Source organism: Mycteria americana, chromosome 5 (genome assembly GCF_035582795.1).
Source record: "Mycteria americana isolate JAX WOST 10 ecotype Jacksonville Zoo and Gardens chromosome 5, USCA_MyAme_1.0, whole genome shotgun sequence".
NCBI lineage: Eukaryota > Metazoa > Chordata > Aves > Ciconiiformes > Ciconiidae > Mycteria > Mycteria americana.
Genome location: NC_134369.1, coordinates 8,641,643 through 8,657,807, shown reverse-complemented (window position 1 = coordinate 8,657,807; position 16,165 = coordinate 8,641,643). Strand labels below are relative to the sequence as shown.

The following is a 16,165-nucleotide window of genomic DNA, read 5'->3' as shown; positions in this document are numbered from 1 at the left end:
AGATTCAGGTCACTCCTGATGGAGCTGGCAAACAATACTTTTAAGATTCCTTAACCCTGCTCAAGAGTATTTATCGGCCATTGTTGCTACCAGGCTTATTAGCTAGATCACTCCGCACAGGTATGCCTTTGTCCAGGGCATACCAGTGAGGGTAATGGGGTTTGTGTTTTACCCACTAAGAGCCAGCTGGGGTTCGAACCCGGAGGTTTTTTTGTTCTCAGACCTATACTTTAGGGTGACCCTGTTACATCATCTGTTTTCTGGAGAAGAAAAGAATCAAATCCTTCTTAATGATTGCTGTGAGAAATTTTCTCACAGCAAACTGCTAAGTAATCTTTGCTGGATTTGGAATCAATATTTTCTTCCAAAATATCAATCTTCTATAAATCAAGAAAGCTAATAATAATCTGGACTGATGAATCACAGAAATATCCTGCATTTTTTTTCTGGAGTTCCTAAGTGTAGCTAGGAGATTTGTTTTTCTAAGTTTTGGCCTGTGAATATCTATAAAATATGAAAATTTCAAAACTGTAGTGGATTAAAAAGCTTACATAATTTTTCACTATTTAAAGCAAAGTGATTTTGTTTTCAAAAGAAAACCATTGTTTTAATGCAAAAAGAGAGGTTGTAAAAAGTGTGTGCAAAATCTGTGCATTAGTCTTCATGACAGTTATATTTGCTCACAGTTTTTATTCTATTAAGTTTAAGTTTTAATTTTAACTGATAATATTTTTAGAAAAGGAATGATGGCTAATAATTTCAATTTAGGGTTGCAGCTAGAGATTTTTAAAATTGGATATATAGCTTTTCAGGCGGATTCAGATCAGCATATTTAACAATATGTTTTAGATCTGAATATTAAATGAGAATATTTATAGAAGTAAAGTAAACAACACATGCGAGTGCTTGAATTATTACTTAACACAGTTGGAAACTTTTGCAACAGCCAAAAAGTGATCCTGAGAGAAAGAGAGAAAGCGTTTTGTTATTTGACTGGCATAGCTATTTCTGATGTGAAAATTCTGTGCCCTCTCCCATAAAGCAGTGAGTGCAGTGATCAAACCTCTTAAGTTCCAAGTAAGCAAGCTCAGGAACAGCAGTACCTACTTGTGCATTACACAAAGTTTAGAAGGAGCAACAATGGTTAAAAAACAAACATTCAACCAACCTAGGAATGCTTTGACAGATTACTGGAACAGCTTCCCCAAATTGTTATTAACAAACAACGCCCAACTGGTATGCTTGCATAATAGAGAAAAATGTCTTACAAATTCAAATCTAAGTTAATGTACCTTAGTTTCCTTGTAGTGTATGAGTTAACATTGCTACCATTGAAGGTTATGTGATTTTAATATTGGTTAATAATTAATTTCAAAACTTATAGACAAGTCTCCGTATCTTACCTTTTTATAAGTTTTCTATTAAAACAACCAATGACTTAATATAGAGAATGAATTCGTAATACAACTATTTGTTGTATTACGTTGAAATACAACGTATTTCATCACAGTGAATTTAACTTCTGCATAGAAACCTGTTAGTGTTTCATTGTCATCTTTTCTCATAATAATCTGGACCAAGGCCATAATATATTCTTTTTAATATGTGTATTTAAACAAACTGGGCTAAGTATATTATGTCTTATTCATAAGCAGCTTAAACTGTTCAATAAGTAAAAGGAAAATGCTAAACTGTTTGGAAGTACCTATGAATTTAAGGTAAATTCATTCTGTTGTATTATTCTAAGAAGTATTAAATTCCAGGTAATTCAGCCTTTTAGTGACACTTAGAACACGCTGATTTAAGATCTGCTATACTGTTAAAGTTCCACCGTGGTTGCTACCATTTCATAGCTTTTTCCAGCACAAAAAAGGAAATGTAAATGCTTATGCTGATTTTGAAAACACTGAGCTAATTAACGTGGTTGGGGTTTATATAGATGGCAACCTTAATATGAACAACGTTTATGATAAGCCTACCGAAATGGTGCCTAGAGCAACTGGATCATTAAAAAAGTATCTGTTAAGCATTATTCACTCTTGGTTCTGAATTAATAAATAAAGGATTAAGGAATAGTTATGTGAGACTTTAAGTATAGAGTGATAAAACAAATTCCCGCATTTCTGTGGTGTATATTTTATCCTAACTAGATGCAATTTACTTAAATAAGGCAATCTAATCAGTATTTAGTAAATTTGTCATTTGATATTGTAGATTCTTTTCATCATATTTCACTTTAATCAAGAAAGGTAACACCTGTGGTTTATGCACAAAAGCTTCTTTTGTTAAGTGAACACCCGCAGGCCATGAAGCAATTACATTTGTTGCTTGCACCAAAGTAGGAGGCACTTAAATAGACCTTAGTAGGGATAGATGAGAATTTGCAGACTTTATTCTTTTGTCCAGCACTGAGATTAGTTCTTATCATAGCTCAAGAAGGAAGCCTCTGAACTGAAAAGAAAAGATGGGAATGAGTTGAAGTTCTTCTTAAGTTTGAAACTTTGATATTGCTGGAGGTGATGTGAATACCTGTGACCTTATGAAAGTTCAAACTTCATCTACTGCCAGCTGATTGTACATGCTGATGGTCTTTGACAAACACAGACTACTTGGAATTCCAAAAGGAGAGACTGCAAGAGATTCATGTTTATAATTCTCCGCTTATCTATTAAAAATCCCTTTTTCTCCCTCTTCAGTACCCCCCCCCCCAAGTCCCCCAAAATCACAAACCAAAAAAAAAAAAAACCCCACAAAAAACCCACCATCCCACCAAAACAAAAAAACAGCCCAAACCACAAAAGCCTATTTTCATTTAGTTGGGTTTGGGGGTATTTTTGAGGCAGATAATTTAATCAGTTAATCTTATTTGCAGTATATTAGTTTTCTAGTATGCCAGTTAATGCAGTGCAAGCATCTCACCTCTTGGTTTTGAAGTCAGTGAGATTACTCAAAGAACAAAATTTGGTGTCATGTAAAAAGACCAAAAGAATATAATTCTTTATTGATTCTCCCCTGCCCATTTATGTAAATTAATGGTTTATGCTAGTAAGTATGCATCGAATACCTGTACTTCAGTTTTGCCACTTTAACTATACCACTAAGTAAATGACAACAGCCCTGCAAATGCAGCCAGGTTGTTGCAGTGAAAGATGCTTATTTATCTGAGCTGAGACAGAATAAGCTACTGCTGCAAGCTCAGTTGTTCCAAATGATAATCTTGCTCTTCTGGTCTATCTGCTCCTGTACTAGAGCCCTCAGAGCCTTGGAAGGGAGAAGGGGGAAGAGTCCTGTGTCTGATCAGTGTCCTGTATTCTCATGCATATAAGCTGCACCTCGGATAACCGGTTTTGCTGGAGAACTGTGGTTCCTTGGAAATAAATCCTCAGATAATCTGCACAAAACCAGAGGCACAAGGGTTGCTGAGGCGAAGAGAGTAGTCTGCAGATGATCAGAGGCAGTGTGTTTTCACGTGAACCTGCGCTGCTGCTGTGGAATTGCTGGTTTTGCCTGTGACCCACTCGTTAGTTATGTGAAAATTCAGTTGTAGGGCTTGGGAGACTTTCACATCTTAGTTCTGGCCTATGTATAAGGGAGAACTGAAATGCTGCCCAGCCTAAGTTAAATGCTTTTGGCACTCTTAATCAATATTTTTTTCAAAAAATGTTATTGGATGCACAATCTTGCTGTGTGTAGTGATGGTAACTGTGATTTCAGTTGTACTACTTAGATACAATTAATTTTGGTGTAAGAGGTCCATAGTCCATGGCCTGTAGGTACCAAAATGCAACATTGTGCATTGTCACGTAAGTGGCTTTCCCGTTGCCTTGGGTTTTTTGGTAGTAGCAGCCTATTGGTGTGTAATTAATATATTCTTACTACAAATACAAGTTTTCAATAGTTTTTTTTTTTTCCTTCGGTTAAAAATGTATCTTATTCCCAGCTGCTGTGCTTGCATAGCTTTGAGGCATTTCAAATTGGGTCCCAATTCTGCAAAGGTTGATACTCAAAGTTAACTTTAATCAATGTGAGTAATCCTACTGAAATCAGTGATCTGGTCTAGAAATAGCTTGGTGCATAAACCCTTGAAGGAGTCTGGCTTTAGCCTTTATTTCAAAGGGGTGTAAACAACTTTTTTTTTTTAAATTAATGATTATGGCCTGTCACTGGTATTTGGTTTTACACTTTCATGTAATTCATGTGATTTTTATTGCTTGTCTTAATTCTAGGTTGTAGTGAAGTGCCTAGATGATGGACAGGCACCATACAAAGGTAGTAGACTGTATTATCTCTAGATGAATCATACATTGTGACAGTACGCTCAACAACAAATTTAGAGGTATAAGGTCCTGTCATACTTTCCATGGAGAACTGTGAAAGTTACCATAAGTGGTGAATTTCAGGATATAGGAATATACTTTATTGCAAATATTCTATCTGGAATGCAAACTATGAACATCTTGTCTAGACAAGTAATTATTAGTCGTATTAAAAGTAGTAAGTGATGTGCCACAGGTGGCAAAACCACTTTATTTTTTATACTTTTGGAGCGTGGAAGAAAGATGGGAAGGTCTAGAAGTGTTTGGATATACTTGTGTTATGGAGTGGGTCCTTATTTCACATAGTAACAGATGAACTTCATGAGCCTATGAGTCGGGGAAAGTGAGCAAGCATGGGAACCAGTAAAGTAGAAGGGGAGCTGGTAGTGTCCCGTGTGTGAACCAGGAGCACATTGCAAGAAGTGACGCTTTTTCAGAAATGTGAAATGTTAATGTGGGTTTGCTTTTTTATTTAATTTAAAAAAATCTTCCTTTCGTAGTGATTCATGCTTTTCCTTTTTGTATATTTGCTGAGATAGTCTTCCAAAATGACAGTAGTTGGATGTATGATTTGTAGTTCTGGTAGGTGCTGGACAGGAGAGTTTGCACCAGAAAGGTCAGAACGCTGCTTTGCATTGTAATACGCACCTGAAAAACAAACTCGTGTAAGATGTGGACACAGTGAATGCTTTAGGTGGGTACGCTGTGAATAAGTGAAGATGAATATCCAGCTAACCTAACAATTGCTGCTGGACATTCTAAACAGGCTGTATACCGCAGAATTTTTGAGGAAAACAGGAATGTCAGGACATTCTCAAATGGAGACCGGTCAAAAACTTCTGTCCACATGTGATGAGGTGTATATTCTACACAGGTCATTTGCCTCTGGATAGATTTTTTTTTTTTTTAAATTTATTTATTTTAAATTGACTTCTGGTTGGTTATTTTGTTTGCAAAGCTGCTTGGGTAGGAGGAGGGCCAAAGTCATCTAGCTGAAACCAGCTGCCTTCCCAGAGAAAGCTCTTCCATGCACATACCAGCAATTTGATAAGCCCACAAAATAACAAAGGAGGAAGACAAGCTGAATATGGAATTCCTGTATTGAAGGACTGGGAGAACAAGAAGTAAAGGACCTTGCTAGAACTAGCAGATCAGTTTAAAACAAACAAGGCAGCAATCCTTTATCCAGGAGACTGTGGAAGGAGACAGTATCGGTAGGTTTCAAAAGGGTTTAGACATATTGCTGGTCTACGGCTCTACATATGGATTCTAAAACGATGGGGCAGGGATGTATGCCCTCCGACATGCCTAAAGCACCTATCCTGGATACCAGAGAAATACAGGGGGGTGGTTGGGAGGAGATGGACAGGCTCACATATGCTTTCCATGATGAGGATCTCTTTTTGCCACTATCAGAGACAAACTATTGGTTCTTAATCTGTAGCTTACACATTTGCCACAGCTCAACAAAGGGACTCTCAGGTAGCGTGCTGTCCTCAGATCCTAGTCTGGCAACAGGCAGGCAGGAGCATGACTAAGCAAGAGCCTAAAAGGCTTATTTAAAGACAAGGTTCCCAATAAATGTCACCTGGCCAGACACCTATAAGTACCAACAATTACACTTCAACTGCATTTCTCTCAAATGTTTATCTGGGGGACCTGGTTTTTTTCTTAATGGTTTACATCCAGACTTCACTACTACACTGGTATTTTGTTTTGTTTAGTCTGTTATCATTGAATTCTGTATATATAGACTATTGTATTTATGAGTCCATGTGGCTTATTTCTAAAACATTAATGTTTATACTGCTCAACCTCTGAGTTTCATTTGATTTTTTTTTTTTTTAATTTTGTTTCTGTATTTTTTTTTTCCTCTGACTTGTGGGCATACTAATGTTTCAAGTACATAACTTGGTTTTGGAAAAATGCATGTTAACTTAAAGTCCACATTAAATATCATCTAGATTGAGAATATGTTGCTACTTTTAAATTTTCAGCCTGGTTTAGAATTTTAGAAACAAAAACAGATGAGAAAAATAATTATTAAGTATTTTATTTCGTAACTTGTAAGAGGTTATTTATATCTGAAATGTTTTTTTAAAAGCCTATCAAAATAGTGTATATTCCAAGCAAAAATCTTAGTTTAAGACTTATAGTAGCAACTCTTTCATATATGAAAGCTTTATACTCTTATTTAGGCAACTAATACAGCTATGTTGCTATTTCTCATTTTGTCATTGAGTCAGTCAGTGAATGCCATGAATCTATGGTATGTAATATAGTTAATGCATAATATATATAGGCAATGAAAGGTCTTTGTCATATAGTATAAGGTCACCATCATTAATTTTCAAATTATAAAAAGGGATTTGCTGTTTTGTGGTCATCATTATTGCAATATAATGTGTTGTGGATTCTGCCTGCACATAGAATGAACTGTGATCTTAATTAGAACTTTGACAAGCCTACTCCGATAAAATGATGAGATTATTCGTAATTGATGTCACAATCAATTACCAGTTAGTTCATCATGAATCTACTAACAGGTCTAGCCTTGGTGCTGGCCCCAGGATGTTGATGAGTGTGTGGCTGCCCTGTTCATGCTGTTACTGCGACAGGAGGGCAGATTTTCAGTCAACATCCTAATGACCTCTTTTGAAGTCTATTAAATTAATGACCCTGTCACATTGGTCTAACCTCTTACATCTTCATTTTGGATTTTTTGTTGCAAACCATTGTTTTTTGAGCACATGATAGAACAGATACTTTGGAGCACTCCTTCTCATCCCTCCAAATCTGGCACTGTGTCTTACTAGATTCAATAAAAAATTAGTTTGTTATACAGTCATGAAATACAGAACACAGAAATCCGAAAATATATTGTAAGGCAAGCTATGCTTAATACCATTCTATTCTATTTTATTTTTACATTTCAATCTTGCTTAATCATAGGTGCCTAAAGGACATGTTTGGTTAGAAGGTGATAATCTCAGGAATTCTACAGATTCCAGGTGCTATGGACCTGTTCCTTACGGACTGATAAGAGGACGCATTTGTTTTAAGGTATATATATTTATAGTATCTGTCTAGAAATAGTTTCATTAATACATTTTTAATGCCTGGGTGTTAGGTATTAAAACTTCCCTCCTTAACTGTCTGGCCAAAGCAAATGTAAAGGAAAGCCTGAACACTTACTGTAAAAGGATAATTCAAGAACGGTGGGGTGTTTTTTGAGGGAGGACTTGTTTTTTGAGCAGCACTCTTTGAGCAGTCACTGCCTCTAAAAACTGAATGAATTATTTTGCAAGCAAATCCAAACCTGATAAAAACACAAACATACACCCACATACACCCTACTGCATGGATTTATGTTCCATCCTTAATTTGATTCTTGCCTCTGCAAAATGGTAGAAAAGGGCAGCTCCATATTTCACTGTTGTTGTAATTTGAGAAGTGTAGTTCTGTAGTTCAACAAACAAAGATGGAGGAAAAGGTTATCTTTCTAGGACTTGCATACGCACTTTAGACACGTAGACTGGGTTTGCTGCTTTTTAAACTAAGTCTGTGAAAAAATCTTAACAGTAAAGTCAAATCTGTGCCACCATAATTGTCCGCCACATTTTTATTTAAAAAAAAAAAAGCTTTGAATTAATATTGTATTGTATTAAACCTCCATGGTTCCTTCTCCTTATGTTTCAACAATTCTACAGCTTTATTTCACGCTAAATTACTTTTTCATATTATCTGCATTATTAATTTACTCATTTACCAAAAAGAAGAAACTAAGACAATTTCCTCTCCATAAAAAGTTTAATTAAGAAACAAGGGAGTATGTATTATAGACTTATGCACCAGCTCTTAGAAAGCTAGATTTAAAATGGTGCCATTCAGAACAATAAAAAAAGGTTTTGAAAACTGTTCTCCATATATTGCAACACATCCACAAAAACATAATTTAGCACAGCTGTATTACATGCACAGGGAAGATTAGATCTTTCCAATCTAACAAAGTTTTATATACTTGCAGTTTTTATGAACCCAACTTAGGACTTTTCAAAAAACCTTGCAGCTATTGACCATAATCACTAATTGCTTACTAAACCCCAAATAACATGTCCCCCTCAGCCCCACCACCGAGTTTTGTCTGACCTCTGTTCTTTCTGGATAGCATTTGCTTTGAGTTCTTCCCAAGTGCCTATTGAGTGCTCTCTGTTCCTCCTCTGTATTGTTTGCCTTACCATGCACACCAGAGGAAAAAATGCTAATTCTAAATAGGGCTATTTTTATGACCCAAGTTTTAGCTTGGATTATTAACTGCTAAAATACAAATGATGCTAATATGCTGACAGCCCTCTTAATAAGAATGTGGTATTAATAATCCAACTGAAAAAAAGAATTCTCCAACTCATGTACTAGTATAGAAAAACTGCTGTTTACTACTTTAAGGGGACTGTTAGCAAATAATGTCTATATTAAGAACCTATGTATGTGGACAGCCATAATTATTCACAGTACCCCTCCACAGCAATAAATTTGTGTCCAGCTTGTACCCCAACAAGGAAGATGTTTGAGAGACTTTAATGCAGTGACTGACAGGACTGAACCCTAAATTTAGCAAGCAGTAAACTCTGTAAATGAATGGAACTTACACACAGATATTACATATTGAAGTAGTACTTTAGGACTCCAGAATATTGTCTGTTTAAAAAGATAGTATGCAATCACTTGATACTTAATCAAAATTATTATTTAATCAACTTTTATAGCAGTTTTTTTATGATGGTGTATAGGGTAGTGATTATTAAGATTTTAATGAGATTTAAGTATATGGTGCCTAACAAAAGCAAAAATGGGTTTATTCTTCAAATTGAGTGTTTATAGTTTGGGTTGTTTATCATAATTCACATTAGAATGCAGTGATCTTGCTTGTATTGTATATTGCTATTCAACATTACAGTGAAAGGCAGCAGAATACGGCTAGTCCGTGTGGCGGTAGCTAATTAGTAGACCACTGGCCAAGAAACCTACATATGCTTTTTAATGTAGTCTACTAGAGGTTTGGCTTCTCTTTCATGAAAAATCTTTAACTGCCTTGAGAATGGAAGCTTATGTGGCTTTATCTTAAAGTGGGTTTTGGAGAAGCAGATGTAACAGTGCCTTTGAATGCTAAGTTACATTTTTAGAATGGATGAAAAAAAAATCTAATTTGGAAGTAATGGATTTCAACAGAAGAGAGCAAGCTTGTACCAAGTTTGTTTAGGCAACCTATTCTTGGGAAAACATAAATGTTAATTCCCTCTGTAGCTTATCTGTGAAGTTTAGACCTAAGATTCCCCATCAATGTTGGTGCACCAGTTTTTAACCCATACAGAAATAATGATACTTGATTTTATTTGCCCCTTTTCCTCCCTGCCACCATATCAACTGCTGCTCTGAGAGACAAGTTCATTCCATAAAAAGGCCATTGAAATCAAAGTAAAGTAACTGCAAATTCAGTAAAGCCTAGGGAGTCCCACTTGACAGAACTCATGCTTCATCCTGTCCTAGGTAGGATATCCTGTGTATTCCCTGGACTTAGGCTCCATGTCAGAAATAGACCTGTAGTGTATCTTCAAAAGAGCTAGTTAGCCCCATTTATCCCCCATCCATCAGATCAAATCTATGTAGGCCAAATCAAAGAGGGCAAGGGGAAATAGCTGCTAATTGGACTAGCCAGTTTGAACAAACAAGTCACAGCCAACTTCTGTCATAACTTTAAAAGAGTTGGGAATTACTACATAGTGGCATGTCTTTGTTTCCCATAGAAGTATGAGTATTGTTTTTCGCATCCTCTCCTGCACGCAGACTAGATAAAACATCATTTTCAGTCTAACGCTACCACTAGAATTATGGTGATGAATTTGAAACTAAATTGTCAAAACAATATTTAAAACAAATTTGGCTTTCTTTCAGTGAAAGAAAGTCAAGTTGCAATAGGTGTGATTTGAGTTGCCTGAAACGAGATTTGTGCTGTAGCGAATGGCCTAAGAAGCTTCCTTCTCCGGGCCTTTACTCAGATCAGCTTAGATTTGTAACATGGGATATTGCTACTCCCTTTTACTCCCGTTTGCCTTTGAGGCCAAACAAAGACTTGACACCCAGCCTGCAGCCAGCGTGGGCCCTCTGGAGAGCCTTGAATTCCATAGCTTTGCTTCTAACCAAGATCACAAATATCCTTCTGTTGTTGGTTCGTATCTCTATATATTTGTGTGGAACTTAAAATAGCTCACTGGCTAATATGCATATAGAGACAAGACGTTACCTCTCTGTATTTCTGTATATCAGCAGATGTTCCTCACGCTCTTCCTTAACTGCACATGCCAAAAAAGACATGTATTTTCTAAGATACTTGCACAAGAGAGCTTTGAGCCTTTTTCACATCCACAGAACTCGAGGTCCTGGAAATGACTCATCCTTCTGTCTTCCTGAGGGCCCAGGCACAACCCAGCTCCTGGCAACTTAGCACAGTGCTGCAAGGGGCCTGACAGAGGCAAGTCTAGGGAGCTTCTAGCAGCGCACAGTCCCAGTCTAGTAGTAAGTTGATGCTGTCTTGCTACTCAGTCTCCCATCCTTACCTGCCTCTGCCTCTTCTGTCTTGTCTTCAGTGCTGGGGACTAGTCATGGGGTTTGAAATATTGAACCTTGGCACTGTGCTTCATCTTTTAAACCGGGAAAATTACTTTTTCACTCCACACAGAAAGCAGCAAAGGCTCCATGAACTCCGCATTCCATGAACTCAGTTACAGTAAGTTGCTGTTCCTGGAAGGTGACTGCATACCTTCCTTAAGATCAAATTCTAAGGAAAAAATGAGCAAGATAACCATCCTACTAACAGATGCTTTGGGAACAGGGTAGTGCATCATCTTCTCTGTCTAGGTTGCTTCATCTTCAGCAAGGTCTGAGATTTTTATGGGACTAGAGCCACAGAAGGGCATTCATTCTTCAACATCATCTCTTTCCCTTCTTCCTGCTGATCCCCTCGTGCCATCTTTGAAAGAATGTGTAGCAGAGACACACAGGCAGTCAAGGGAGACAAAGGACAAAGTGTAAAAGAATGTCCTTGATTACCTGTTACTTTTTTTTTTTTTATCCAAGACCAGCCTACATGTAATTAGTGAATGTTCAGAGGAAAGCACTCCTGGGAACATTCAGTAGTATGAACAGCTATATAGTTAATTTCTGGAGAGAAAGTTTTGTCTTACTGGTGAGCATCATTCTCTGATACTTGTGCTTGTACTTGGTCATGATTTGTGCTCCTTCTTTTTCCCCATATTAGTCCCCTTCTCAGAAGAGCCCCTGATGGTGGCAGGCACTCCACCCCTTTATACCTATTTGCATGGTATAAACTTACCTATAAGCCTATGAATTTTTTTTTCCAAGGTTTGGTGTTTGCAGTTTTGAACACCCATCTTTGAAAATACAAATGTACACCTCACAGAACTACTTTCACTGGGAGGTAATGTTCATGGTATTCTTTCTTCTCCTAGATGGATCAAAAACATATACTCTGTCTTTTAAGTTGTTAAGAGGTTTACAAGCTAGAAAACTTTGCATTTGAAAGATTTTTTTTCAGCCTTGGAAATGAATGCATTCCTAGAAAATAATAATGTAATTTGTGAGGCTCTCCATAGCAAAGCATGCCACGTATTAATTAGTGTTGTGTCTCGCCACTATAGAATGATGATTCCTCCTGATATATAGTATTTATTACTCCTAGTAAAAGAAACACACAGGTGAGAAAAGGTCATATACGCTGTCAACCAAAGAGCTAAAAAATTATGCAGTTTATTAAATGATTATAATAATAACAAATGAAAATACTGAACTTTGAGTTGTGATAAAAGTCTCTTATAACTGTATTTTATTTTACAGATCTGGCCTCTGAATGACTTTGGATTTCTACGTGCAAGCCCCAATGGCCATAGGTTTCTTGATGATTAAAAGATTTAAGTGACTATTGCCAGCTTTCATAATATTTTCTACTAAAATCAATAGAACTATTTTTGTTTAGAATAAACACAAGTATTATTTGACAAAGATGTCTCTTTCTGAGATTACCTCTAACTTGAAAGTGGGAATGATACACTGCTGTCATCAACAAAAATGATATGCCTCTCACTCTGTTTCCTCTGGCTGTTTACAGTAAGTACTTAGATTTATTAGAAAGTTTGGGGTTTTACTACAAGCCAAGGTTAGCATTGACTGTTAACAAGGGATGAAAAAGGCACAATGCACTATTATATTGTCACATCCAGAGCCATGCATAGGCTATGCCTACATTAGCAAGTGGTGTGAGACTGGGACTGGAAACGTTAACAGTGGGGTTCCGGATCTGCTAGTCACTTACGTGTTTTGTAGGGTTTTCCTTAAACTGGCTCTAGTTTGGCCTGGTGGACTGTGTGCCCAGTAGAGCCCAGAGCACAGCTTCCTGGTTAGTTTTCATCTAAGGAATGAAGACTGCATTTGTTTGCATGACAGAGAGAGTCGGTTCGAAAGTGTGCTCCTGCTCCAAGCCGAAAAGCTAATGTAGATGCAGCGTTACAGTCCAGTGCACAGGCACCAGACCTGCTACCAGCCTGTTAGATTTGCCAGTCTCTGCCACCTCTTTCCAAGGCTCAAGTCCTTGAGAGGATTTAATGAAGTTAAATATTTAGCATAGAAATAGAAAATGTTCCTGTTTCCCATTAATGCACCTTACTCTTCATTATCTTCAAAGCATTCTCACATGTATTCCTCCTGATTAAATTTTGTCATCTGAGCTGTTAAAAGGATTTAACCGAAGAGGTAGGGCCTAAGGTATAGTTGATATAGACTGAGATTGAAAGAAGCTATTCTGTTGTTTGCTGAGAAAGAAATGTCGTTTAGATCACGAGATATATTCCAGTTGTACAGAACTTAGTGTTCTGTTGTGGAGGTTTTTAATAACTAGCTGTTTAGCTGCAGAAGGAAAAAAACCAAGCCTCATGTGTCTGCAGAGCTATGTTAGCAAACAGGTGCATTTCCTTTCTTAAGCCTGACTGAACTCATTCTTGTAGTGCCCCCCTTTTCTTTAACATACATTTCTTAGCAGATGCTGTCCCCTATTTGTCCAGTCTTTTTAAAAGTTTGTAACTCAATGTGCTTGATTGAAACAATCATTGAAGGATCTCAATAACAAGTGAACATGTGTCACAACAAACTAAAGATATGTCTTTGCTTTCACTCTTGAAGACAGTGTAATTCCCACCACATCGGCATGAGAGAGTATAACATTGTTCATCTGCCAAAAAAGAAAACAAAAAAGCCTTTAGTGCTTGAGAAGAATCAAGAATTTATTTTGGATTTTCTTCACAAAGCTGCTCTTAATAACAAAACATAATTTGTGTGTGTGACCCTCCCACTGCTGGATTGTGAATATCAGTACCTGTGCTACCATCTGTTGCTCAAAAAATAACTATGCTGTTAAAATGTGTTTCAGTGACTGTCAGGCATTCTTATGCCAAACAGCCAGGGTCAGTGTAGTGTCTTCAACAGAGCAAATAATGAAAAGGTGGACATCAGTGAAACAGACATATGTTAAGAGGACTACATCACTGAGTATTTCTGAATGAGTATTTCTGACAAAGTACCAAGATCTTTAGAGAGCAATTAAGAACAAACTAAGGGGTGTTAATTATACATATGACAGGTCAAGGATGGTTCCAAAACAGACTGCTAACCCAGAAAACAGACATAAAATAGAAGAAAGGAAAGTAGATGGGATTTTTCCCTCCCACAGCTTAAGAAAAAAAACCCACCCACAACAAAACAGCAAAAAAAAAAATCAGCCATTAATCCAAAAAGCAAGTAAATGATAAAAGCTAGGGAATATAAAGGAGAGAAGTAACACGCTGTCAGATGGGGAAAAAAAAAAAAATCTGTATGAAGACAGTTGCAGTCTACCATCACAGAAAGAACAAGAAGATGCATGAGAGATTTGGGAAGAATCTGGAAATCTAAATACCCAATTATACTACAAGAAGAGAGCTAGGTGAGAAGTGGTACTGCAAGTGTGGGAGGCAGGGGGAAGAGATGAAGAAGGAATGCAAAGTAAGTATCACAGAAAGTTAAGTTCCACTTCAGGTAATCACAGAGAACAGAATAGCTAAATCTGAGGAAAATATAAAAAAAAGTAGAACTTACAATAAGACAACATAATGGTATAAGATGCAGAAAAAATAGAAAACATTTGCAGTGGCAATGAAAGTCTCTGGGAACAAGTAATAAGGCACTCATACCTTCATTCCAGGACATATCCTCAAGATAAATTTGTGCGTGTAGTGGCCATTCTTTTGTCAGATTATCTTCTATAAAGAAAACATGACAGATGTTCAGCCCCGATAACATACAGGTCCTTATTTCTTCCTGATAAATTAATAGTTTTATATACCTAGCAGTTAATCTGGTCCCTACTAGAGAGCCATAACTAAACCACATTATCAGTTAAAAATGCAGTTCTCTAAAACTTTAGTTTCCAACCCTCTGCATAAGCTGGAAAATGTCTTACTGTAGCCAGGAAAAGTAAATCATCAAGATGTATTACTGAAATTAAGACAACTGAAATCAGTACTTTTGCACATCCCAAACAATTATGTGAAATTAGGGGCAAACTTTTGTTTTGGTATAAATACCTTTTAAAAGCCTGGCTGTAACTACAATTCCACAAGCTGAAATTGTGAATGTCTGCTTACCTGTACTTTTCACAAAATCACAGAATGGACCTCTCAAGATCACCTAATCTAACCCTCCTGCACAAGCAGGGTCAGCTAGAGCAGGTTGCCCAGCACCATATCCAGTCAGATTTTAAATATCTCTACAGACAGTGACTCCACCATCTCTCTTAGGCAACCCATTCTCCTTTCGAAAGGAGAAGCCAAATAAACCACCCGCCCGCCCGCCCCCCGCCCCCCCCCCCCCAGCACCAAGTAAATGTTAGGGTTGCATGTGAGAACACCACCAAGATCCCTACAAAAAGATATTCCTAACAAAAGATAAATGAAAAACACTTTTAGGGGAAGACTAGTCCAAGTGTTCTTTTATGATAAAGAGTCTCTCGGTACAGAAAGAAGGTCAGTTCTGGCCTGCACCAGTGAGATCTCTTGCCATTTGATCCCCTCAATTCCTCCAACATTGAGTACAGCATGAAATGAAACATGGGTAATACAAGTGAAATTATCAAATGCAAACTGTGCAATACAAATACAAATTGGTTTTTGCAATTTATCAACACTCTCATATTTGATGTACAAAGTTCACACCAAGTTCTTTAACTTGACAATGTAAGATTTTGTCAACAAAGTCACAAATGAAGCCATAAAAGGTAATACTTTAAAAAACCCCACCAAACCACCAAAACATAAATCCCTTAAAACTTACTAGACAAAACCTCCCAGCTGCTGCCTGACACCTGGAAGCTCCAGCTCCCCAAATGCTGTATGTTAAAGAACCTGAAACACCTGAAAGCTGATCTTTAGCACATACACAGAAATGCCTTCCATTTGGCAAGACTCAGGAGCTTAGTGCTTATTTAAGGTTTAAATTGGGTTGTTACTGAGAAAGTACGTATTCCTTCTCTTGAATCAGTGAGTTTTTAAACAAGTTTTATAGTTTCATAACATCAAGCTTTCTAGAGCATATAGTGGTGTCTACAGCTTTCTATGAAAAGTAAGTTGGCAGTGAAAGAATTTCTTATTCCAGAACTACTTATTGAGCACTTGCTGAAAAGGTCAGAGACCCAGATTATTTTATGTTATTTTAATTCCCAAGCGACTGCCCTACCTAATCACTAGACT

The 16,165-nt window shown here is 37.1% G+C and overlaps 2 protein-coding genes across 7 annotated transcripts in view; one reads left to right on the top strand and one right to left on the bottom strand.

The window, feature by feature from the left end:
• The window catches only part of IMMP1L (inner mitochondrial membrane peptidase subunit 1), a 37,631-nt gene extending 25,178 nt beyond the window's left edge, over positions 1-12,453 (top strand). The window contains exons 5-6 of one of the 2 annotated variants that reach the window (XM_075502055.1): positions 7,269-7,379; positions 12,228-12,453. In XM_075502055.1, coding sequence (XP_075358170.1) covers positions 7,269-7,379; positions 12,228-12,296 — 180 coding nt within the window. In that variant the 3' untranslated portion in view covers positions 12,297-12,453. The remainder of the gene's footprint in view (positions 1-7,268; positions 7,380-12,227) is intronic. The other variant, XM_075502054.1, reaches the window with a different exon arrangement.
• Positions 12,454-13,231: 778 nt separating this feature from the next.
• Positions 13,232-16,165, bottom strand: part of DNAJC24 (DnaJ heat shock protein family (Hsp40) member C24) — a 38,981-nt gene continuing 36,047 nt past the window's right edge. For all 5 annotated transcript variants that reach the window (XM_075502057.1, XM_075502058.1, XM_075502060.1 and 2 more), the window contains 2 exons: positions 14,612-14,680; positions 13,232-13,614 (listed from right to left, as the gene is read on the bottom strand). In XM_075502057.1, coding sequence (XP_075358172.1) covers positions 13,490-13,614; positions 14,612-14,680 — 194 coding nt within the window. In that variant the 3' untranslated portion in view covers positions 13,232-13,489. The remainder of the gene's footprint in view (positions 13,615-14,611; positions 14,681-16,165) is intronic.